This window comes from Notechis scutatus, chromosome 2, assembly GCF_049901735.1.
Source record: "Notechis scutatus isolate UNSWTSFEM ecotype Mainland chromosome 2, rNotScu1.2, whole genome shotgun sequence".
NCBI classification, from domain to species: Eukaryota; Metazoa; Chordata; class Lepidosauria; order Squamata; family Elapidae; genus Notechis; species Notechis scutatus.
This window is the reverse complement of record NC_142010.1, coordinates 199,793,318-199,820,249: the sequence shown is the minus strand read 5'-3', so window position 1 is coordinate 199,820,249 and position 26,932 is coordinate 199,793,318. Positions and strand designations below refer to the sequence as shown.

Genomic DNA, 26,932 nt, shown 5'->3' with positions numbered 1-26,932 from the left:
GGGATCCTGCCTTAGTGAGGTCAGTGTAAATGAGGATGGGAAATTCCTTTTAAAGTTTCCCAGATCTGTGTTTATTCCAAGACCAGCCTTAAAGATTCTTTTCTGAAATGAACTTCCTGGATCGTGCCAGCAATGTGGAAGCTTGGCAAGAAAACACTGCCAGTTGTTGCCAGATGGCAAGTTTGACTTCCAATTCTACGAAGAAGCAGGAAGAGAGAGGAATCTATAATTTCTTCATATCACTGATCGGGTCACCCTGAGCAGTTTTACGTAACTTTTTCCTGGCAGTCCGAGTCTCTAAAGAGAACCACGGAGTTGCAAAATTCTGCCATTCAACAATGAAACATTGTTGTTTCCTTACAACATAGATGAGCCATACGTATCAATGGGCTTAAGTTTTAACTATGACTGTTTTATTGTCTGTATCTATCCTGGATTGGCCTAGGGTCAAAGAAATTGTTTTTGAATATGTTTGGTTACCTTTAATATTTAAAACACAAACTCTCTTTTTTATGTTCTTGATCAAAAATTATCCAGCCTTCTCTCTTGTTGAACAACCAGATACAACCGAGATTCCAAAAATAATTTGCGCTGTAAGTTAGGGCTGTTCAAATCTTCGAAGGTAACCTTTGACCTGAGGAAACTTCAAACAGATGATTCTATCAAAGCAGATTTGCAACTCGAAGCAGAGATCCATTCTGAGGCAGCAAAACAGATTAAGCAGCTGTGGAGCAGTTCACAGCCTTGTGAATGTTTCTGCAGATTCACCAACTTTTTTTGTTTTTGGCTGCTTCTGGGGTTGTTGCAGACAATATTCAGTACTGTAATTTCACTGCCATACATGGAAAATGTCATGGAGGGGGTTGAGTGGCAGGATGGGCTGACCAGTGAGATTCACCTATTAGTTGAATTCTCTACTATAAGCAGAGTACGTCTGGAATGGCAAAGCTAATATTATTTTGGCCACCATTCGCTTTCCGAGTTCTCAACCTCTTGAATGTGGCCTTAACTTTGCTTTTCCTTGCAGAGGTGGAATGTCACACTTTGTTGTGGATCTTGCCAACCCAGAAAGGGAGTTTAACAATTCAGCTTTCAGCAATCTGACCATTGACTCAAGGCCCAGCATGCACTGTGGGTCAAACCTTCCTTTTAAACTCTGTGATAGGAGCAGGTTTAAGAGAGAGAGAGATGCATTACTGTACTTTTAAGAAGGGGGAATCAAGATTCTGAATAATTGTTGTTTTTCCTGTGCCCTTTCCCTTCTCTGTGATTTGCTGTGGCATTGTATGTTATGGTGGCAGCTTGCTGTATCTCTGCTATGTAATTAACATGCCATCTTGTTAGCAAGCCATTCTGAGCATTTCTCCAAAATCTTCTCAGAAGAGGCTGGGCTTTACTAGGATGTTCTGCCCAGTCTGATAACCCTCTGAAACTGGTGATAAGGGACTTTTTTCCAGGAGGAGCCAGATGTGCCAGTCAACTGTGCCATCCCTTCTGTCATAAAACTCAGTGGAAGCAGGTCTACACTGCTGCACAAGCGTAAGCCAGTCAGTCTTTTTCAGTGTCATTTGAAGTAAAAAAAAAAGGGGGCGTTTTTGTTGTATTTTATATCACTTCCATTTTTTTTCCCTTAACAACTTCTAACATATATTTCCCATCTCTATTTTTATCCCTGGTGAGGCAAAAACCATCCAGAACTGTTGTGTCTTAAGTGTAAGACCCCCCCACAAAAAAGGAATATGTGTGTGTGTGTGTGTATCTACTTCCACTTGAGAAAGTATAAAAGAATTTAGAGATTTGAAAAAGAAATTCTAGACCAGGGTTTTTCAATTTTTTTTCAGGCTGCAGAACCTGTTTGTTAAAAAAGAATAGTTCCTGGAACCCCTGACCAAGAGAGGTGGAGCTTCTGACAAACTCAGCTTGCGAAAGCTGGTGACTTAGCAAGTTTGAGGGGAAGAACAGGATTGGATAGCTGAGTTCAAGGTTTCCCCCACACCATCCCTCCATTAGGCCCTTACAAAGAAATTCCCTCCCTCTTAATTCAGTGGAACTCAGGTTACCCAAAGAAAGAGCACTCTAAAACTTTTGAGCTTGGCAGCTTTCTAATATGTACAAACCTCTCTGAACTCTTAGTCAACCTGGCCAATGCTCCAGAGTTTCCTTTTTAAAGTTTAAATCTTGTGGGAAATTCTCTTACAGTTTTTCAAATGCAAAACTGCACACCAATCCCAGAACTGCAATCTCCACACATCTGTTGGATATCTGAAGATGATTGTTCTAGTTAGAGAGCTGCGAAAAATCTCCTGAACCCAAACAAAGGCCTTCTGAACATCAACATCCTCTATCAGGGGAGGGGAGGGGAGGGGAGGGGAGGGGAAGGCCTGTGTATTGTTACAATTGGGGTCTGTGCTTCTAATTAATTGTGAATATAGTCTAGCCCAGGTGTCCCCAACCCCGGTCTGCTGTATGCTAGAAACCTGGCCAAGCAAACAAATGGAGTCCTATCTGTGGTATGCAGCAGCATGCAAAACCACGCCCCCTCTGGTCCACAGAAAAACTTCTCTCCGTGGAACCGGTCCCTGGTGCCCAAAAGGTTAGGGGCCACTACAAGTCTAGCCAACTCCAAGAGCCTTTGAGTAGGCCTGTCAGATTTAAGATAGAGAAATCTACATGGCATCCATAAACCAGAATATGCATCTAGTGACTTATTTGGATTTTGAGTAGCCAATGTGAAATTGTAAATCCCTGGATTTATCTTGACTTGGGATCTCTTGATTGGGATATATGTTTTTATTTCAAGTGCAAGAATAAGCAACGATGTATTTTCATTCTTCAGCGCCAGTCATTATCTGAAATCTCAACCATTACTGTTGCTCTAAACTCCTCTAGCACTATACTTTTCCATCAATTAAGTAGGGCTGAGAGGAGCTGGGCCAGGCCAGTTTTACAAGTTGCTCTGGACCTACAGAATCTCTTTACTTGCAGAAATCCAATTGCTACGTGTTAAGATTCGGAAATTGGTTAGGATTAAAATTTCAGTGGAAGGCAAAATATTTCATTCATGATGGTGTTTCAAAACCTGGAGGTGATCTTTCTTCTGATGGATAGAGGAAAGGGAGAACTCCACATCCAACTGGAAAACAAAGGGGGTTGCATCATGGTTGCATCAGGGACAGAGAATTAATGGATTCAGAATGTTTCTGTCCCCAGCAACCTGAAACTAATAAGGATACCAGTGCATGCAAAATAGATGTTTGTGCAGGTAAGATTATCAACCTTGATGCCAACCAAAACCAAGCATTTAATAGTGAGTGCCATACCATGTGCACTAATCAAACAGGTGGCAAGAAAGTAGGGGCAGGCAGGCACAACACAGGTTATGTAGACAGTAAACACAGTGTCAGACATAAAGATCTCAAGTGCCTATATACAAATGCACAAAGTCTGGGGAACAAACAGGGTGAACTCGAACTACGAATACATGAAGGTAAATATGATATAATTGGAATAACAGAAACTTGGTGGGATGAAACCCATGGCTGGAACAGACTGGTAGAAGGATACAAACTATTCAAAAAAGCCAGACCCCATAAAAGAGGAGATGGAGTTGCACTGTATGTAAAGGATCACTATATTGCTACAGAAATGCATGAAACCAAAGATGAAAACCTCCTAGAATGCATATGGGTCAATATAAAAGAAAAAAAGAATGACATGGCCATAGGTGTATATTATAGGCCACCCAATCAAGCAGAAAATATAGATGTCCTTTTTGCCAGCCAACTAACAAACTTATGCAGGAAACACACAACAATAGTAATGTAGTAATATAATAGTAGTAATAAAATAGTAATAAAATAGTAATAGTTCAATTATCCTGATATCAATTGGAAAACTAATTCTGCACCAAGTGAGAAATCAAATAAGTTCCTAACCAACCTAGCTGACAACTTTGTTGTCCAAAAGGTAGAGGGTGAAACTAGAGGGACAGCCATACTGGACTTAATTCTTACAAACAGAGAAAAATTGATAGAGGGAGTTGAAACTGCAGGAACCTTGGGTGAGAGTGACCATGTCATACGAGAATTCAACATAACACAAACACAAGCAACAGAACATAATGACACCAGAGTCTTGGATTTTAAAAGAGCTGATTTCAATAAACTCAGAGAGAACTTGGGAAAGATTCGATGGATGAAAATCCTAAAGGGGAAAACAACTCAAGAATCTTGGGAAGCTCTAAAAAGTATGATCATAGAAGCCCAGACCAGCACAATACCACTGAGCAAGAAAAACAAGAAATCCAAAAAGAAACCAGCATGGCTGCACAAAGATCTCTCTGGCAAATTGAAAGAAAAAAAAGAACAAGTATAAAAAATGGAAAGAAGGACATACAACTGAGGCAGAATATCAGCAGATAGCCAGAATCTGCAAAGACAAAGTCAGGATACCAAAGGCTCAGAACGAACAAAGACTTGCAACAAAAGTCAAAGATAATAAAAAAAGTTTCTTCCAACATATAAATAACAAGAAAAAAATCAAGGAAACAGTCGGTCCACTAAAGAGAGAAGATGGCAAGGAAGTAACAGGCAACAGAGAGAAAGCAGAACTGCTTAACTCATTCTTTGCATCGGTCTTCACGCAAAAAGAAACTACAGCTCAACCCACCAAAAACATAACTGTAAAAGACAGACCAGAAATAAAAGTTTAAATAAGCAAAAAAATGGTAAGAGAACACCTGTCTGATCTTGATGAAAACAAATCACCGGGGCCTGATGGATTACATCCCAGAGTTTTAAAGGAACTGGCAGAGGTCATCTCAGAACCACTGCACTATATCTTTCAAAAATCCTGGAGCACCGGGGAACTACTAGAGGACTGGAAAAGAGCTGATGTGGTTCCCATCTTCAAAAAAGGGAAAAAAAACAGACCCAGGAAACTATAGACCAATCAGCCTAACATCAATACCTGGGAAGATACTGGAAAAGATAATAAAAAAACAGATCTGCCAACATCTAGAAACAAGTAAACTAATAACTAGCAGTCAGCACGGGTTTGTAAAAAACAGATCATGCCAAACCAATCTTATTTCATTCTTCAACAAAGTGACTAAATTAGTAGACCAGCGGAATACTGTGGACATAATATATTTAGATTTCAGCAAGGCATTCGACAAAGTAGACCACAACCTACTTCTTAGTAAGCTAGAAAAAAGTGGAATAGATAGCACCACCACTCGATGGACTCACAACTGGCTGGCAAACCATACTCAATGAGTAGTCCTTAATGGGTCTAAGTCTACATGGAGGGAAGTAAGCATTGGGGTGCCACAAGGTTCCGTCTTAGGCCCAGTACTCTTCAATATCTTCATTAACGACTTAGATGAGGGAATAGAAGGGGAACTTACCAAATTTGCAGATGACACTAAGCTAACACCCAAGAAGATAGGCTCAAGATCCAGATGGATCTTGACAGACTAGAACACTGGGCCATATCTAACAAAATGAAATTCAATGTAGAGAAAAGTAAAGTCCCACACTTAGGCAAGAAACACCAAAAGTACACATATAGACTGGGTGAAACCAGGCTCAATAGCAGTAACTGTGAGAGGGATCTTGGAGTCTTAGTGGACAACCAGCTAAATATGAGCCAGCAGTGTGCAGCAGCCGCCAAAAAAGCTAATGCAATCCTAAGTTGTATTAACAGAGGGATACAATCAAGATCAAGGGAAGTACTAATATCACTCTATAAAGCCTTATAGTAAGACCACGCATAGAGTACTGCATCCAGTTTTGTTCACCACATTATAAAAAAGATGTTGAGACTCTAGAAAAAGTACAGAGAAGAGCAACCAGGATGATTAGGGGACTGGAGGCTAAAACATACAACGAGCGGTTGCAGGAACTGGGTTTGTAAAGTCTAGTAAAGAGAAGGACCAGGGGAGACATGATAGCGGTCTTCCAATATTTGAGGGGCTGCCACAGGGAGGAAGGGGTCAAGCTATTTTCTAAAGCTCCTATAGGCCAGACAAAGAATAATGGATGGAAACTGAACAAGGAGAGATTTAATCTGGAAACAAGGAGAAACTTTCTGACAGTGAGAACAATCAACCAATGGAACAGCTTGCCCTCGGAAGTTGTGGGAGCGCCATCACTGGAGACTTTCAAGAAGAGATTGGACTGCCATTTGTCAGAAATGGTGTAGGGTCTCCCGCTTGGGCGGGGTGTTGGACTAGATGACCTACAAGGTCCCTTCCAATTCTGATTATCTGTTACCTGGTTGCAGAACAATCTTAAAAGTGCAAAGCATGTTCTCTGTAAAAAGACTACTCAAAAGCACTCCGGCACAAAAGAAACCCCGTCTCCATTGTGCAGTTCTGTTTTTAAAAATATATGGAGGTATGGAATTGGAGTTCTGCAAAAATGGGATGACCCAGTAATTTTCATATCAACACACATACACACACCCCAATACAAATGCATAAACCAGTGTAAAAACTAACACAAACGAATGTAAAGTAGGAAAAAGAAACAAAAAGAAAAAAGGGAAAGAAATCAAAGAGAAGGGCAAGAGAGAGAAAAGATAAATAAAAAAATAAAAAAAAGATACAACGTTTCTGATTATTTTTACAGCAGTTATACATACTCTTATATGTTTACCTCTTACTCTAGTTATAACATAGTTCTCTTTTTTCTATAATCTATTATGTTTAATCATCAAAACCATAAATCATACAGTTCATTGTTTTCTGTTTAATGGGATTTTCCAGTCAGCAATAAATGTAGATATTGTCTTTTCTCTGATCAAAAAAGTCAATTTAGCCATCTCAGCAAGTTCCATCATTTTCAACAATCATTCTTCCATTGTGTGTAGTGCTGAATCTTTCCATCTCTGCACATAAAATAATCTTGCTGCAGTTATATACAAAATCAAAGTCCATGATTTTTTCCAACAGTTTGTCTACCAGTCCCACAGGAAAAATCTATGATTTCAATGTATATTAATGTTAAGATGCTCTGAATCATAACAAATAGCCACATATTTTCCCTTTTTTTCATCACGATGCTACAACCAAAAATTTTTATTCCATTTTATCATACAATTTTTCACATGTTCTTTTCCTCTTTCAAATTCCAAGAACAATTTATACATTTTAGCAATTACATGTTCCATCATTTCTATACAATTCTGACACTCACTCTTAGAAAATTCAAATCCATAAATTTTATCTAGTTTAAATCTTTCTAATAAATATAAATAAGAGAATCATTGATAGTTATATTTCTCTGCCACTAGTTTTCCCTTGATTTTATTTTACATTTCCCTTGACAAAATTCCAATATCTCATAAGTTTGCCATTTGTGTTAGCTTTATTATTCTTGTCCTAAGAGCCTCTTGAGGTATTTTCAGGCACAACATGGGTTTGTATCTATTTCATATTTTCAATATGGAATGTCTAGCATGTTTTTTTAATCTACACTGACATTGACTTGTTAATATCACAAATATCTATGCTACTCAAATCTCAGGTCATTCTTTCTAACTCTCTATAGCACCCAAACCAAACAGCAAACTGCAGAATACAATTTAAAATTGGGCAAGTGCAGACTTCGCTCTGTCCCTCCCTCCCTCCCTCCCTTCCATCTGTCTATCCATCCATCCATCTCTCCATCTTGACTTTATTATTTTTTAATAAATAACTCATAGTAGTGGATATACATAATGATCCTTCTTCCTAGTTTCCCACAATAACAACCTGTGAAGGAACATTGAGCTGGGAGTATCCTTTGCATCTTGTAACACTTTATATTTAACCATGGAAATTAAAAGTAAAAACTTAACAGATTTTTTTCCCCTGCTGCACTAATTTAGATGTATTCTGAAACTGTTTAAATTACTTGTCAAAACAAGTATTATCTAAAATAAAATCATCAGTCTAGGTGAGACATTCATTATTATCCCAGAAGTTGTTTCCAACAATGGCAATTTTATCCCACCTTAACATATATTCTATATCGTAACATAATTATTTTAAAATAATTAAAATATTTTATATTTGTCACAATGATATCCAAATAATCTTCTGTTTATTAATATTAAAATCTGCCAAAGCACAAGATGTTTTTAATTTTCCCATTATTATTTCCATTGCCTCCCCCTCCCTCCAGGCCTCGAACCTCTTCTCAATCTAGGCATGAAGCCACCTTCACTCCCACAGCAGTGGGCCTTTGGCCTTCTGCCTCTACCTTTGAGCATAGACCAGGGGATATCCAAGATGTTGTCTCATTGGCCATTAGGCAGGGATTGGCTGAAGGCTTCAAGCAAATTCTTCGACCTCTGGAAAAGGTTCGGGCCCTTCTCCCTTCTCAATCTATAAGTTCCTTGCTTTGTTACCCTGATTTACACAGGCCCCAGGACCTCAGGGTCCATTCTTCTCTATCAGAATGGGAGGAGGTTGATGAGGAGGGAAGGGCTTTATCATCTGAACACAGTTACCCCTCTCGTTCAGAGCGTGAAGAGAGCGAGACTTTTGACCAAAATCTTTCAGAGGAAGAGGATTCTCGCCCAGAACAGACATCCTCTGCATTGGTCTTCAATCCTTCTCTCTTCAGGCCATTGCTCAGCAAGGCCTTGGTCACTGCCAAGCTGTCACCGGAGGAAGTGGCTCCTGAGCCACGAGGAAATCCCTCTAGCCAAGGAGATTCGCTCTTCTCCAAGCCTGTAGTGCATGCAGAGGTTTTGCCTTCTCCCACTTTGTTCCTGGACATGGTCAAGGAACAGTGCACTTCCCCTTCGGCAGCTCCTCGCCCATCTTCTCTGGATAAGCGTTTCTACAATGTCAGCGCAGCCCTGGACAATGCCCTGGCAGTGCCTTCTGTTGACATTCCGGTTCTGGCTTCATTCTCATCTTCTGGCACTCCCATGGAGCCAGAAGATGTCCTGAAACCGGATGATAAACGTTCCGAACAGGCCCTCCAACGCAATCACCAGGCCACTGCATGGGCTGTTCGGGCTTCAACAGCAGCATCCTTTTTTTTCATGAGGGCATCCATATGGTGGCTGCACCAACTCCAGAATAGATTGCCTGCTTCTGACCTTCGGTCTCACCAAGACCTTAATAGGATTATCGCAGCGGCAGAATTCACTGCAGATGCCACTCTCAATTCCGCCAAAATTTGCATCCAAGGCCATGGCATCTTCAGTAGCAGCAAGATGACTGTTATGGCTCAGAAATTGGCAGGCAGAATCATGCCAAAAATGGAAGCTGGCTTCAGTTCCATTCGCAGGCGATAAGCTTTTTGGCGATGCTCTGGGACCTTATCTCATCGAAACCAGAGATAAATGAAAAATTCTCTCTTCCTCTGGAAGAAAGCCGATTATCGCCCAGCTCCTTATCGCCCTCCTGCCTCATCTCGCTTCCCCCGCTCTCACAGGCCGTACTCCCAACACCAAGACCAATGGGTAGAAGCATCTGGCAGGCACATACTTCTACTGGTAAACGGCCCTTTTGGGGGGAAGGGGGTTGTTCCTTCCATTGCTCTAAGTAATCCCTCGTTCTCCCTACCCATCGGAGGTCAGCTAGCCTTCTTTGCCTCCAAATGGGAGGAATCAATGACGGACGCCTGGGTGCTCAGCACTATTAGGTCAGGGTTACAATTGGACTTCCTAACCCCACCCCCAGAAATTTTTTTGATCTGTCCTGTCTCTCGGGAGATGTCAAGGCAAGCCCTCATGAATCAGGCCATTCAACACTTTCTTGAAATCAGAGCTATTCAACCTGTTCCCCCCTCTCAATGGAGACGTGGGCTTTACTCTTGCCTTTTCATCATTACCAAAGCCTCGGGGGGTGGGTGGGTGAGCTATCCTTGATCTAAAATTTCTCAGCCAATTTGTAAAATACAGGCGATTTAAAATGCAGACTCTGCATTCTATTTTAGAGAGCGTTCGGGAGGGCAACCTCCTCTCTTCCATTGATCTCACGGAGGCTTACCTCCACATCCCAATTTGGCCTCATCATCGCCAGTTTCTCCGTTTCTGTTATCAGAATACCCATTACCAGTATCGAGCACTTCCCTTCGGCCTCTCATCGGCTCCAAGGGTCTTCACAAAGGTTCTGGCAGCATTGATGGCATCTCTGTGTTCTGTTCCAGTGAGGATCCAGTGCTACTTGGACGACATTTTGATTCTGTCCTCCTCCATCCATGCAGCCCATCGGGATCTGCAAATTACCCTGTCATATCTCCAGAGCCACAGATTTTTCCACTCCATCCACTCCAATGGTTCCTGCTTCCCTACCAATGAGCAGGAACCAGCCACTCATCCATCAAGGTCCCGCTCCCACCAAAAATACGGAGATCTCTCAATTGGTGGCATTCCCCATTAATCTGGAAGGGACTTCTGTTCAGGGTCCCAGACAGGCTAGTGATAACCACCGATGCCAGCCTCCTGGGTTGGGGTTCCCATATGCAGGGCCGGATAGCTCAGGGCGTTTGGTCCAGGTCAGAGCAGACCCTTCCCATAAATTGGCTAGAGCTCAGAGCCATTTTTCTAGCTCTCAAGCATTTCAGGCACTCAGTGACCGGCTCTCATGTTCTAGTCCTTCGGACAACATGGCCGTAATGGCTCATGTCAACCAGCAAGGGGGGACAAGGTCCAGAGCCCTCTTGGGAGAGGCTCTACAGTTGGGCTTATGGGCAGAAAAACACCTGTTGTCAATCTTGGCGGACCACATCTCTGGGGTCAACAACTCCCAGGCTGACTGGCTCAGCAGGAGCCTAGTCGACCAGGCAGAATGGTCCATTCCTCCGTCTCTATTCAGGGACCTTTCCCTAAGATTCGGAATGCCGGAAGTGGATCTCTTCTCCACTCCTCAAAATGCCCAAGTCACCAGATTCTTCACCAGGTTTCCTTGCCAGGGAGTGGAGGGGACCAATGCTCTTCAGAGCAGATGGCCCAAGGGTCTCCTCTACACTTTCCCCCCGCTTCCCATCATTCCGGCAGTAATTCGGAAAATGTTGGAGGAACAAGCGGAGCTCCTCCTCCTGGCTCCCTATTGGCCAAGGAGGCCCTGGTTTGCGGACCTGGTCATCCTATCAGTGGCTTCTCCTTGGAGGATCCCAGCCCATCTAATCTCCCTTCAACAGGGGATTCTGCTCTATCCAGAGCCCCAGTGGCTCAAGTTGACCGTGTGGCACTTGAGCAGCAGCGGCTAGAGGAGGCTGATCTTCCAGAAAGGGTTATCATCACTATCCTGGCATCTCGCAAACCTTCTAAAAGGCGCATCTATGATGCCACCTGGAAGGCCCTTTCCCAATGGTGCCTTAGGGAGGGTCTCTCTCCTGCTTCAGCCGAGTTGGCAGAGGTTCTTAGATTCCTTCAGCATGATCTGGAGAAAGGTTTGGCCCCCAACACTTTACGCAGGCATGTTGAGGCCCTCTCCTCGGTTCTTTCATGGGGTTTGCTTCCTTATCCCATCACCCTTCAGTCAGGAGGTTTTTGAAAGGGACTTCCAACTTGCACCCACCGGTGGTTCACAGGTATCCTTCCTGGGATCTTCATGTGGTCCTTAATGACCTTACAAAGCCCCCTTTTGAACCCCTTAGAACAGTGTCTCTCCGTTTCCTGACTCTGAAGGTAGTGTTCCTCGTTTCTATCACTTCAGCCAGGTGGGTATCTGAGCTCGCTGCTCTTTCCATCAGACAGGACCTTTGTTCCTTTCACGATGATGGGGTTGTTCTCCGTCTGGACCCCTGATTTATTCCAAAGGTTAACATCTGGTTTCACAGGTCCCAGGACATTGTGTTGCCTGGCTTCTGCCCTGTCCCACACCATGACTTAGAGCAGCAGTGGCACACGCTAGACGTAAGAAGGGCTCTTAGAATATACATTAAGCACACTTCCTCCTTCAGGAAGTCGGAAGCCATGTTTGTTTCCTTTTCCCTTCTCACTTGGGGCACAAGGCCTCTTCTCCTACTATTAGCAGGTGGGTCAGATCTTGCATTGAGCAGGCCTACAAAGTTGTAGCCCTTCCGGTTCCCCAAGGTCTGACGGCACACACTACCAGAAGCGCGGCCACTTCTGCTGCCTGGGCGACTTAAGCACCCTTGGAGGAGATCTGTCATGCGGCCACGTGGACTTCCCTGTCTCCTTTCATCAGACACTACCGTCTGGATGCCTTTGCCTCGGCGACTGCAGCCTTCGGCAGATGGGTGCTTCAACAAGTGGTTTAACAGTCAGTGTGATGAACCGGACGAGGACCTGCCCGTGGACATGCAAGCTTTGGTATGTCCCATCCTGGGCTCTCTATGCAGCATGGAGGAGAATGGGCGTTGGTAGAAGTTACCCTGAACGCCCTTTCTATCTATGCTGCGAGAGAGCACAGCCCCTCCCTTGATTCATCCGGAGAGGGTAAGTCATATTTCTGTATTCATTTTGTGCTTTCAGAGAGACCTTTCAGTCTGTCAAGTATCTTCGCCAAAGCTGGGGTCTCACCCGGGGGCTAGCTTTTATATCTTAGTACAGACTCAACTAAATGATGTCATAGGAAGGAGTCAACCCATCCTGGGCTCTCTCGCAGCATAGATAGAAAGGGCATTCAGGGTAACTTCTACCAACGCCCATTCTCAGTCTTCAATCTGGTATTAAAATGCTTCTGAAACATCTGATATCTTGTCTTCTTCCTGACAAAGTTTGCTAAAACATCCCTTGCAACATTTCTTGTTCTTACAAATCTGGAATTTGTGTATTTATCTATTTTTGATTCTGTGTCTTTTTCTTCCCAATCCAGAAAATTTTGCCAAAGCTTTAATGATCTTTTGTTTAATAACTTCATCAGAATTCTCTGGCATTACAGATTATTTCTTTTCCTTAGGGTGTACTTTCAAATCTTAGAATAAAGAAAAGGTTCTCACCAAACCGGCACACTCTCTCTTTCGTTTCGGAGCTGTCCCAACTTCAGCAGCTTTAATGGCTGCCTCTTTGCTGCTGGCAAGAAGAGCTTCTCCTGGATCTACCAGGGACTTTGCAGTATCCCTGGGATCGACAGGATGCGCTCTTCACTTTCACCATCACTTTGGGATGCTTTAGATCTGATTGGACCGTCCAGGAGCAAAGATATCAGCAGTGATCTGAGACTTCCAAGATCGCATGCCGTATCGTCGTGACGCCAGCTCCGCCCTTCCGTCTTTATGAGTCTTTTATCCATTCTTTTTTCAAAATATGTCAATTTGATATCAGATGATTTAGTCAGTTTAGAATCAAGTGATTCTGCTAATTTATTTCCCAATTCCTCAAGCATTTGCTGAACCAAATCTGGTATAATTTCTTTCTCTACAGGTTGCTCCAGCAAGCCTCTCTTCCCCGCTGTTTTAGTTTATTTTTTTTAATTTATTTGATTTGTCAATCGCTTACAAGATAATAGGTATAAGTATGAACATAGTTATGAATACCTGGAATGGATACATATAAGAAAAATAAAAAGAAACAATAGGACAGGGACGGTAGGCACGTTGGTGCGCTTATGCACGCCCCCTACAGTCCTCTTAGGAAAGGGGTAAGGTCAATACTAGACAGTTTAAGGTTAAAGTTTTTGGGGTTTGGGGAAGAAACCACAGAGGCAGATAGAGTATTCCAGACATTGACCACTTTGTTGCTGAAGTTGTATTTCCTGCAATAAGTTTGGTGCGGCTTACCTTGAGTTTGTATCTATTGTGTGCTCTTGTATTGTTATGGTTGAAGCTGAAGTATTCATTGACAGGTAGGACATTGCAATGTATGATTTTATATACTATACTTAGATTGGACCAAAAATGGCGTAGTTCTAGCTTTTCTAGGTGTAGAATTTCAAGTCTGGTGGCATAAGATATTCTGCAACGAGTAGAGGAGTGGAGAACTCTTCTTGTGAAATATTTCTGGACTTTCACAACTGTGTTAATATCAGATACGTAATGCGGGTTCCAGACTGATGAGCTGTATGAGTTGCCACTATAATGTTGTAATTCAAAAAAGAAAGTGTCTCAAACAAGAAAGAGAGAAAAGGCAAGGTTTCTTATCCCCTCTCCCCATTTTAAAAATGTGTTAATGCTTTGAATAATTTTACTTCTAATGGCACCCCATAGTTCCAATCTACATCAAAGTCCTTATCCCCATCTCCCTAGCTACTATCCCGTTAAGTCTGGCTCAAACTATCTTTAGTTTTTTATTTTGCAAAATCCACTAATTGTCTGCTCTTCATTAGTAAACAGAAGATATCCTCATGAAGGTCGGCTTCATTTGTCTAATTTAATCCCAATTTATTTAAAAATACTTTTACTAAAAATAATCTTTTAAAACAACTGCCCCCTTTACCTGTTTTAAACTTTCTTGGATCAGGTTCTCGTTAAGCTTTTTGCCAAAAATTCTAAGTCCTTGAAATTCCTTCCTTCCTTTGTAATCCAAAAAGAATTATAAGTCACTGAAGGGGACTTTGACCTAGTCACACTCTCTCAGCCCGACTCACCTCAGCTGCTGTTGTGGAGAAAATAAAAGGAGGAAGGAGTATTAGATATGTTCCCTGCCTTGAGTTATTTAAAAAAATAGTGAAAGTGAGATTAAAAATAAAGTGGAGTCTTATCCTGACACTTAGACAATCTCTATTTAGCTATAAATTAATTACATCCAAAAGTGATTAAGAAATGAAGCAACTGAACTTTGTGTCTATATAATAGACTATGAATTTCATTGAATCCCCTCAACTCCCAGCCGCTCAACTCAAGATCCAGTTCTAAAAACCTCAGTTCCTGCATTTTACTCATGAGGAGCAACTGTTCAGAAAACAAACACACATTAATTATCACTATCTCTCCTTTGTCTTGCCTGATCTCTGTCAAGTAATCTAGTAGTCAAGTTTGGTCTAGTAGTCAAGGTCCCCTTGCTGGAAAGTGAGAGACCATGAGTAAGTCACACTTAGGCATGAAAGCCAACTGGGTAACTTTGGGCCAGTCACAACAACAACTCACCTCACAGGGTTCTTGTGCAGAAAGGAGGAAGAAGATGTGTTGGATATATTCGCCGCCTTGAGTTATTTGTAAAAACAATAAAGGTGAGATATAAATAAATATATAAATAAAATTTGTTTGCCAATCTCTGCCTATACTGTCCTGTCCCCCTTCTTTGGGGATGTCTAGTTCACATGACCCTCATTGGAAGCTCTCAGGAATACCCTGTAACTTTTTATAAGTCTGCCAGTCTGCCTAACATAGTTCCCCTCAGTCAAGGCACAAATGATCAGAGTCAAATTATCCTATTTCAGATGCAAAGATCTATCTCTCTGGAGAAGAATCTAATTCTAGGAAAAGGGGAAGGAAAGAGGAGAAGAGGGCAACAGCACCAAGTGGCACTGGGTGCATTGTTGGAAGACCTGAAAGATCAAGTTAGGGATAGATTACCATGGGAAAAATCTGTGACTTATAGGGAAAAAATGATCACATACAATAAATCATTTCCTACCTTGCATTGGGATTAAAATACTACAAATGAATACCAATACATTTGTAAAAACATTGTTGTGTCGTGGGACACTAAGGGCTTAAAATATCCTTTCTAGCAGGGTCTTACTCTGAAGCCCTCACACCAAGCTTGTGTAACAAAATGGCTGCTGCATAGGATGTTCCTGCTTTTGTTCACAGCTATGTTTTATTCTCAATCTCCACTTTGCTTTTAGAAGCCTTCAGGAAACGTGTCCCTAATCTATGAGGATCATTGCCAAGAGGATAGATTCAAGGCCAAACAGCAGACACGAGATAGACAGGTTTAAACCAGCAATGGCTTCCTTTGGTCAATGATTTTCCCCAGCTCTCTGGAGTAATGTAGAAGTGACTAGTAATGGTGGCGATCAGTTATCACATTTTGATTAAAGCCCATTTTTATCTTGATCCTGAGAAATAAATGTATTTTGGGCTTGGGCTTGGAATGTGTTTTATTCCTATTCAGAATCATAATCCTATAGCTATATATTTTTAAAAAATTTCCTCAGCCTTTTCTAGAGCCATTGGTCAAAATGTTCTATCACAGTGTTTTTTCTACACTTTTCCCCTCTTTCCTCATTAGCTTTAGTTTCTCTTAGTAGAAGATGAACTAACAGTGCAACTGGAACTCTATCCATCAGACTAATCGGGGCAACAAGTAAATTTGGGTTGATACATGTTATGGAATTCCTACATGTATCAAAAGTGTTCCTCCTTATCTGTAAAAAGTGTAATCTCTTTATCTGAATCTTGGATGTCCACAGAGGATTGTGGGTGGGCATTAGTGGTGGGATTCAAATTTTTTTACTACCAATTCTGTGGGGGTGGCTTGGTGGGCGTGACAGGGGAAGGATACTATAAAATCTCCAGTTAGAGGTGGTATTTGCTGGTTCTTTGAACTACTCCAAATTTCCACTACCGGTTCTCCAGAATTGGTCAGAACCCTCTGGTGGGCATGGTTTCCACCTTACATTTTTACACACATGGGGGTGTGCAAGAAGCTCAGAGAGCATCAAGGACCCATCATTTCAACCCTGAGCTACAAATATTCTTCTTTATTGGTACATCTATCTCTATCTGGGATAACAGTGATATTAGCATTGATATCAGTCACACAATGCAAAGTAGAACTTGAGTTTTAATGGGTGTGTATATTTGAGAAGTTCAGAAGGAGGACATTTTTTTAAATCAGAGAATGTTACAAAGAACATTTTGATATCTTAGGTTCATGAACTTATCTAGATCAGTTTAATTTTTAACATTTGCTTGAAGGTACAGTTAGATTGGTGGTGGGGTTGGATTTGAATAATTGTAATAACTACTATATATTTGCCAATTTAGGATTACGGTCAAGATTGGAGTTAGGGCTAGGAGTAGGATGTTACTTTTCCCTTTACTTTTACATTCCCTCTAATAGTATATCAAGTCAACATGAATTAATTAATTCATTACTCTGTCCCTTTCTCCCATCTCCTTTTGGAAAAGCAGAATCTTCTGTTGTTTCACTGAAATCATAATCCAACAGAAATCTCCCACAAATCTCAAAAAGTCACTACCAGTTGCTAACTGTCTTCTCATTTTATAAATTAATGATACTTAGTTTGAGATGAAGCATCATCATGCTGTTTGCTTGCAGCAGCTAATAAAAACATAGTCTGCAGATGGATGAAATGCTGCAGAAATGTTGATAACAGAACCAATGCAATAACCCCCATTGGTGACACATGAAACCTCAAGGAAGGACCTGCTGAAGGATTTGGGGTTACAGCTTCATTTTTGCTTTGGAATCGGTGGTTCAAGACTTGGCTGACCTTTTTCCTGTTTTATCCAAGTTGAACTAGCAGGATTCTCTTCTCTCTTTCATTGTCTCAAACAATGCTGTGGATTCAATTCTTGCTGCTTCTCCCCTCTTCTCTCTCCCCCCCACTTTTTAAAAAAAGTTTTAGCTTCCCAAGTCCAGAACAAACCGGATTGTTTTTCATCTCATTATGTTATTGTGGTTAGATCCGGGAGGAGAGAGGGCTCAACCACTTGACATTTTATGAGACGCTTGTCTGCTTTGGAAGACTTCATTATTATGCTATTGAGGATACACACTCTGTGGGAGAAAGTGCTCAGGTTTGGGAGCTGATCACTCTAATTCACTCCCTTAAACTTACAGATAATAAGTTTGCATCTTTCTATCTGTCCTACCTCATTAGCTCATGTGGCCAAGTGGATATGTGGCTAAGTTAATTTACGAATAAATGGTACAAAAATTCTTTTCTATGTTCCATACTCAAGCTTAATAAAACAACTTTTATTTTTTTCCCCCAGTGGGTTTAAATGAGAACATTATTGGGATACTAGTGAGTCATTCTCAAGACTGAATAATTAGTATCTTTATCTCCATTTAGTACTTCATTCAAGAGTAAAAGCATCAATATCTTGACGTAGTTGGCAACGTTCTCCAATCAAAGGCTATTTTCAAGCTTGATGACTGGTGCAATACCTGGATTTCTAATAATCCACGTTTGTATTATGGCTTTTTAAAAAGAAAAAAGAAAAATGAAGCTTCTAGCCCAGAGATTTTGAGTAGAAGTAATCATATAGGTCCAGTGTTATAGGGATTCGGAGCTGCAAATGAAGCTTTCTGTACACCCCTGAGTTTATCAAAATCTGCAGCCATATGCAGGATTCCTTTTAAATAGATTCGCCTTTCCATTATTGGTGGTCCTCACTTACTGACTGCAGTAATTGAGACCAGCAACTTCATTGCTGGTTGTGATGTGAGATGGGATGTGAGTTATGATTTCTGCTCTGGTTATTTAAGCAAATCACCAGTTTATTAAGTGTAATGTCACATGGCCAAAACTTGCAACTTCCTGCCAGCTTCTCCATTGACTTTGCTTGTTGGAAGCCAGTGGTGAAGGTTGCAAATGGTGATTATGTGACCATGGGAAGCTGCGACCATCATAAAATGCACCCTGGTTGCCAAGTGCTCAAATTGTGACGATGGGACTATGGGGATGCTGTAATGGCTGCACCTTCAAGGCCCAGTCATAAATCTCCTTTTCCAGGGCCATTATGTCAAATGTTTGCTGTGAATGATGATTGAGAACAACCTGTACTTACATTAGAACACCTGTATTTGCTGGGGTTCAGTCTGTTTGCAGTTATAGCCAGGGAATTTTGGCAAAGCACAAACAGCTGTAGTCAGTTCTGCACTTTCCTTACAATCAACAACTCTGTAAACCCTTTTACGAAAGTCCTACATATGTCGGAACATGAGTTTCAGATCACAACTACATTCATGCATAATTTGATTTGTGTTGGTCATGTATGCCTTGCAACAAAAAACCAACACCCTGTCTGGGAACCCAATCAGAGCACCCAGCATTCATCTTTGTGTACATTCTGCCTGCTGCTCTCTTTAGGACTTCTACTGAAATATTGTCCTCACCGCCTGATTTGAAAAACTTCAGGGAAAGCAAGTGTGCATGAATATCTTGGAAGTTAGGTCATCTTTATAGATCCCTAACATAAATATTAGTATCTTTCTGGAAAAGAAACACCAACCTATGATTATTTGCTTAATGTAAATGACTTTCTTAGCATATGTAATTAGTTGTATATGCTTTGAGAGTGTTGGAAATGGATTTTCAGTCACATTAGTCTTTTCTGGGGGGTGGGAGCGCAATGGTTCAGCAGTTGAAGATGCTGAACTTGCCAGCTGGAAAGCTGACAGCCTGGGTTCGAGATCCACGCAATGGGATGAGCTGCCATTCCTGCCCCAGCTCCTGCTCACCTAGCAGTTCGAAAGCATGCAAATGCGAGCAGATTAATAGGTACCACTTTGGTGAGAAGGTAGCAGTGATCCATGCACCTTCGGTGTATAGCCATGTTGCCCCCACAACCATGACAAATGCCTTCATTAATGCTGGCTCCCTTGGCCAATAAAACAGAGATGACAACTGAACCCTAGAGCTGGACACAACTAGACAGGGAAAGCCTTACCTTTAGTATTTTCTGACACATTGATGGAGGACTTTGCTTTCAATAATCAAATCAGCTAAACAAGAAGAGAGACTAAATGATTTTTTCTTCTGTTTTGGGCTTTAGGCCCTTTTAAGAAAAAAAAAAGTTCTTCACAGTTACACTTTATTAAGATTGTCAAGCAAGGGATTTTAGCAGTCATGTACATACAAAAATAATCACATCATACAAGCTACTTTTGCACATGGAAAAGAAGAGGGAAAGTACATTGGCATGCACTTGTAAAGATGATTCATAGAAAACTAAGCTCTCCTTGTTTGCTTTCCTGGATTCCTACCCACTTGCAAATGTTCGAATGAAATACTCTGAAAGCTTTGCAATAAATAATGTTCTGACCAACATTCCATTCCTCTTCTAACAACGAATACCATTCATCTTGGCAGGGATTCGGGAAAATATATATATATATATATGTGTGTGTGTGTGTGTGTGTGTGTGTGTTTCTATGGGCCCTGAAATAATAAAAACCAGTAGGATGTGGAAGGATATGCATGGTGGATTTTGCTATTAACAACCACATCTGTGGTTTCAGATAACTATCACAATGCCCCATGCAAACAGTGTCACAATGGGAGAATTACTGTCAGTCACCTATAGGATGTCTACTAATAGGTTTACTTGTGAAAGCAACACTTATCACATATAGTTTTGAACAGCAGATCCACTGTTGAATGAGGCTTCTTCAGCACAGGGGTGTGTTGCATAGAGTTACACGTAATGCCTTACATCAGGCGCATACCAATGCACAATGCTTCACGTTCAATTTTTCTTGTCAGCTTTTCTTTAGGGGAATGTAAATGGTCCACACCTCTGTGTTAAACAGGCCTGTACTTTGGCTTCAGCAGCATTTCCTGAAACAGTTTGTAAAGTTATAGCATGCTGCCAACTGAATCATTTGGCTGGTCTTTGAACAAGGTTTCTGGAGTTTGCAAGCTGATCTGATTTTAGTAGAACGTACAGTTTGTTAGTGAAATGTTTCTTACACAGGAGGCATAGCTGTTTGGTAGTGCTTGAAACCTTATGCAAAACAAGATAGCTATCAATTCAATTCAGACTTGAAGTCTGGAAGACCTCATCGCTGGAGAGTCTCAATATGCTGTTTAGTCATACTTCTTCTGAAGAACTGTTCCCATATTTTCTGTTGCTATCAGCCTGCCTTCAAAATAACTTAATGGGACACATTGCTTTTAGAATCAAGTAAATAGTAAAAGGAAAACTTAGAAAGGGAAAGTTGTTTTACAGAAAACTATTTCAAAATAATCCTTTGTTTCTCATAATCTATTTTACAGCTCAAAACCATTGTATTGTGAAGACCCTGTAACTCACTATGATAATCTTCAGGGTTTCATCTCCATGGATAATAAAATAATGAAATACCATAAACAGTATGGTTTAAAATAGTTCATGATAACATGATTTTTTTCCCTTACCAATTTAATGCTGCTGCATTTTCTCTCTCTCTTTTTCTTTTCCTTTTTTTTTTGTCTGGTTGGTCTCTTTCCTCTATTTTTTTTTTTTTTTTTTTTTTTGTGGTCTGGTTTAAAGATGGCACTTGTATTCAAAGGGATAACTTTTGGTACTGCTTAATAATAGAAATATATGTGCCACTTCACCACTGTTAACCCTAAGTGCACAAAAAACTGTGTTCTGTATCCTCTAAAGGTTAGGGTCTAAATATGGATGGGAAAGGCAGTTACTCGGTGTAATTCATTATTTTAATATTGATAGTTAAGAATCTCTGATCAATGGAGTGGACAACTGTTCTGCATGAAGATAACTGTGCTTGGGGTGTAGGATTAGAATTGGAGTACAGGTTATGTTGGATTCAGGTGTCTTAACTGTGTTTTTATTGGTAGTATTGACTTATGACCCAAAGGTGGTTTTTCAGGAGGCAACTGGACTTTCTTGTTCTTTCTTTTGAAGACATTTTGCTTCTCATCCAAGAAGCTTCTTCAGATCTGACTGGATGATGGGGAATGGAAGGATATATATATATATTCCTTGCAGACAGCTGGTCATTTGCATTCTTTTAGAGGGTCATTGAAGCACTGGAGGTTTATCAGATAAATTGGATGAGAAGCGAAATATGTTCAAAAGCAAAAACAAGGAAGTGGTCTCCTGAAAAAGCCCCTTTGGGACAACCCATGACCTGGATGTCTGAGAGTTGTGAGTATTTAGCATTCTGCAGACCCCGAGCAGTAATTTGTGGGACACTTTCTTCTTTCTCTCACCGTTCCTGTGACATTCCTCCTGGACTGAACTCTTTCCGTATGTTTTGAATCAATCCCATCTCACTCCTCTCCCTTTTTTTTTTCTTCCTTCAGGCGAACGACCTTTTCCTTGTACATGGCCAGAGTGCCTTAAAAAGTTCTCTCGCTCTGATGAGCTAACAAGGCACTACCGAACCCACACTGGGGAGAAGCAGTTTCGATGCCCACTTTGTGAGAAGCGGTTCATGCGGAGTGACCATCTGACCAAGCATGCCCGTCGCCATACTGAGTTCCACCCTAGCATGATCAAGCGATCTAAAAAGACCAGCTCTGCCTCCTTTTGAAGGAAAGACTGCGACCAGGGTTGAGGGTGGGGAGAAGGGCCATCAGTGAAAAAGGCAGAATGGATCAGCACAAATATGTCCACCACTGTACAGTGAAACCCTCCTCCCCCTGACTTGCATTTTTAAAGCACATGTAGCTGGAAATTTAAAGATTAACATTTTTGTTCTGTCCACCCTGCTGTGCTACCAACCACAGTCTTAAAACCAGTGGCTGTTGGGTGGGCGCGGGGAGTTGGGGAGCTGTATGGGGATCAGCAGAAATAATGCAACTTTTTATAGTTTAAAAAGAATCAACACTGGTGTGTGGGTGCATGTGTGTGAACACAAGACGAGCACACACACACACACACACACACACACACACACACACACACACATCTGTATATAATTATATGTGACTGGGTGATTTGACCTGTGACACCACAGTAGTGATTCCAAGCTCTTTGTGATTGCTGTGTCATGGAGATGTTTTGTTGACTAATGTAATGCTGCTTGTGTTTAAAAAAAAAAAAAAATCCAGTTTAGTGAAACCACTTTCCAACTCACTTAAGTATTTTTTTCAAGTAAAGCAAAACAAAAACATCGTAGCACATGATAGATGGAATTTCACGTTTCTCTCTCAGTGGTCCACCCTGTTCAAGACTGTTAAGGAAAAAAAAATCATCGTTCACAGTACCAGATTGGTGGAAGGAAACTGTACTTTTCACCAAGTTATCCTTTTTTTGAGCTGTTTCCTCCCCCGCCCCAGTGGAAACATGCACAGAAACCAATTATGAAACCAAAAGGAAAACAAGAAATCAGCTGGCATCACACACAAGAGGCTATTCTTTGCCCTGTAGAAAAGAAACAATGCAACCTAAATCATGCAAAGAAATGTGGTATGAGACTATTTTTTTTTCTCCTTTAGCTGTTCCTAGACTTTCATCTGAAAAGCAACCATATACTGTACTGTACTATACAAATACCACTACCAGTGCTTTATTCTGCTGGGTTTTGTTGGAATGAATGCATAACAGCAGCAACCATCTTGATAAGCTACCACTTTTATAAAAGTTGTTTTTTTTTCCCCTCTTGCGACTCTTTCTCTTTTTCTCAATGGTGCATTTTCTTCACCTCTCGCCAGAATTCTGTCTCGGCTATCGGAACTATGCGCATTTGGAGTCGGTAGAGAGCCTTTTCCTTCTTTTATTTTTTCCGACAGAATATTCTCTATGTGGACGGACGCAATTTTTTTAAACTACTTTTTAACAGTCTTCTTTTTCTTAAATTGCAGCTGTTATACAGAGTCTGGGGAATAACAACCAAACTAACTTGCAAGTCGGAATTCAGACTCAGATGCAGGAGGCGTGTCGAAATACCCTTCGCGACATAGCCTCACCACTACGTACCTTGCAATCTCAATCCTCCGTATCAGGCTCGATACAGTTCACGATAATGGCAATATTTCATCTGTTTCAAATGCTACGGTTTGCTCTTCGGAACAGAGGCACCACCATCCACATTGGAGAAAAGCTCTTTGCATCTAGCCAAGCTGTGTCATCTTTGTTAATGTCCAAAGCATGAACCTGACGAAGGTTGTAATCCATGGACGTTCCCTCCCCCGCCCCCGTCTCTCGTGGTGATGGAGAATCATGTTTACAGACTTCCCTCCTGCCCCCTCCTGTCCTTGACTCTTCTTTCTCCTGATGGAAGAAGTGGTGCAACTCTCCTCCGCAGGGCTAACTTTGTGGGTGAGGAAATCACACGGTAGCCAGAGGGATTACACCTGGATCGGTTTGCCCAACTTTGTAAAGAATCTGTACATACAACCTTGTAAAGTATACCTGCTATGAGAGTATCTTGTTCTTGTTTCATCCGATAGAAAGCTAGCTTCCTAGAAAAATAAAATAAAACATCTCAGAGAGTAGAGTATTCTACAATTGTCTGTGGCTTCCAGCACTAGAACTCAGTATGCATCAAGCATTTTTACCTGTATGGCTCATTATAAAATCTGTCTATGCGAAAAGAACAGCTTTTAAATAAAGGTGTTGGGGCAATGAACAACTTAATGGCATTTCAGAAGCAAAAAGGAATGAGTGTTCTTCAGTGAAGACATGTCAGGAAACCAAGCACACTTTCTACCTCCGTTTCAACTTCTTGAAACGTTTGTTTTATGATAAACCAAAATTAATTTCTGGTGTCCAAAATAAATTGTAGGGATGTTTGTTCTTCCTTATAAAAAATAGGTAGCCTGGCTCTTTCTATTGCTCTAGTGTTGAAAAAAAGTATTCTGCTTTTATCAGTACTGTTAATGCTGCCTTGTTTAATAAGGGTGAGGACTATGTGGTTAGTCAGCAGCTCGCAATGTGGTACTGTTCCAATTGTCCTCCCTTTCTATATGAAACCAATCCTCCGGAGCCTAAGCTCTTGTCTGAGTCCTACTAAACAGTTTGCCAGATCTTTACTGTTGCTTTGGGGTAGGACAAGTGCAGTTTTAGCAAAAGAGAGCCCAAAAGCTGAATGCTGTTATTCCACCTTTTGTACAAAGCAAGCCACAGGCACTTAAATGGCACCCTCCTTATCAGGTCACAAAGGCAGATGAGAATCATCAGGTTTGGCGAAATGGTGGTTAGGGCACTTGCCTGTCTCCTGACAGCTGTGGACTTGATCTCATATGAAACATGGCCACCTCCAGTCCACCCGAAGGTTCTAAGTTGGTCCCTTGGGCTGGAAAGTCCTAGATGGCCAAATGGTGCTATTCATGTTGCTCCCTTGTGGACTTCAGGTCAGGGTATAGAAATGATGGCTTTGCCTTCACCACACCAGCCAAACCATTTGCAGAGTAGTTTGCCGTGACCTAATTTGGCAGCATATATTATTTGAACATCAAATCATAGGAACTGCTCCTCTCATTCCTAAAAGGATTCTTATGGACAAATCCAACCATAGGATGTATAAAAACAATGACTAGGTTTATTTTCTTAACAGCTCTTCCAGCTATTAAAAAAAGAATGATTCCCTGATACATTTGGGACTCACCTTTGTGATCTTCTGGTCATCACAATGAGGTGTGCACGATCCTGGTGTGTTATTTCTAATATCGGAGTGGCCACCAGTTTGCAGTAAGTAGGTTGACTGACATGAAGGTAAACCCATTATATGCTACTGTGGATGTCTCCACTAATGTGCATTGGGAGATGATAAACCTTCTGGCTTGGTAACAAGTAAACCTGTCAGATCACCCACTTTCTGCAAACAGCCATGAGTTTCTCCAGCTATGATGCAGGGGAAGCAACTGCCACGATAATTTTTAATTGGGGCTGCCATGCATACCAATAGTTAGGCTACCAATTGACACTGGCCTGCTTCCTATATTAGTTTTAGACAATGTGTGCATAACCAGGTCTTAAAGGGCTGGTCTGGCATTTGACAGCAAACAGGGTTGAGAACTTTGGGCATGATTTGTCTGCTGCATAAGTTATGTAAGACACCCGATTTGCAGTTGTTGGGGCAAAAGGAAAAATAAGGTGCTTAATTCTTACCCATTCACTGTTTTCTTCTTCCCAAGCAAATCTCTTCCTCAGGCTGAATCAGTTGGTAATTTGAAGGGCAACTGAGCAGGATTAAGCATGTGTAGTACAGATCTTTGTCCAGCAAACTCTTTCCACTTTGCAGCAGAAGCAAGGATTTCTTCAACCCTGTTTGCTGACCACTGTCCCCCAGCTGCACTATAATTGTTAAACTGTTTTTATGGGGGAAATGAAACTCCCATGGCTGCGCCCCAGAAAAGAGATGTATAGCTGAAGGATCCAGGAGTTTCATGAGGTTACTCTCAGAAGCAGGGAATGTTTCTTTGGGTTTTAATCTCAGCAAGCTTATTTGAAAGGCGCGTTCCTTCAAATGAATGAAGCTTACTTTCAAATAAATCTGGGAAGCAACGGGATGTAAAATATGCTTTTTAGGAGTCTTCCAAAAGTAACATCAGAAACTACCCAAAGTTTATTAACCACTAACAAAATAAAATTGGACAAGTTTGTCAGATTTGGTGTAAGAGTAAGCAGTGAATGTCACTTGACAGCGCGGTGAAATAAGGTTGCGATCTTTTAGCAAATCGGAATTTGAGAAGAGGCTACAGCAGGTGTTGACAAGAAGGAAAAATCAAGTTCTTGGTGAACTTCTTTGCCAGGCCACTCTGGAAATTCTCAAAAGAGTGCTGACGTGAATGCAGCTCCTCTCCTCCATTCAGAAAGACCTTCCGAGAGAAGCCATGGCTTTAAACTATAGCTATACAACATCTTTTGTGAACAATTTTGATGACTTCTATACAGGTCTCTCCTGTTTGTTGATGGACTTAGCCCAGTATGCACCAGACATACTTTTCAAATGCTGTTTTATTGCAGGTTAACAAATCTGTAACACTGTAAAATACCAATCTTTACAACTTTAATCCATTTTATTTTTGTACAGTATTCGTATCCTTTCTAAGTTATTTTGCTGTCCTGTTTTGTAAATCATATGAAATTGTAAAAAAAAGAAAAAGAAAAAGAAAAAAGTAGGAATAGGTGTTTTTGTATATATGTATATAAAAATGTCCAAATACTTAAAAAAAATAAAATGAAACAAAATGGAAAAGTTGTTTGGGATGATTTGTATCAGAGTTTGATTGGTCAAAATTGGATAGTACAGGAAACAATGAGAGGAAATATCTATTAACAATGGAGCTGCGTCGCTCTCCCCATTTTGATTCTTTCAGATCAGCAAGACAACCCCTTAATCTTCCAGTCACTTAAAGCCTTTGGAGTTGAAAGTCAATATATAGAGAGGCCATTATGTTGGGCAAAGCTGATTTAGACAGATAAAA

General features: G+C 41.1%; 1 protein-coding gene across 2 annotated transcripts in view; it reads left to right on the top strand.

Annotated features, from left to right (window-relative positions):
• The window catches only part of KLF9 (KLF transcription factor 9), a 35,464-nt gene extending 8,761 nt beyond the window's left edge, over positions 1 to 26,703 (top strand). Inside the window, exon 2 of one of the 2 annotated variants that reach the window (XM_026675376.2) lies at positions 21,863 to 26,703. In XM_026675376.2, coding sequence (XP_026531161.1) covers positions 21,863 to 22,092 — 230 coding nt within the window. In that variant the 3' untranslated portion in view covers positions 22,093 to 26,703. The remainder of the gene's footprint in view (positions 1 to 21,862) is intronic. The other variant, XM_087957805.1, reaches the window with a different exon arrangement.
• Positions 26,704 to 26,932: the final 229 nt, after the last annotated feature.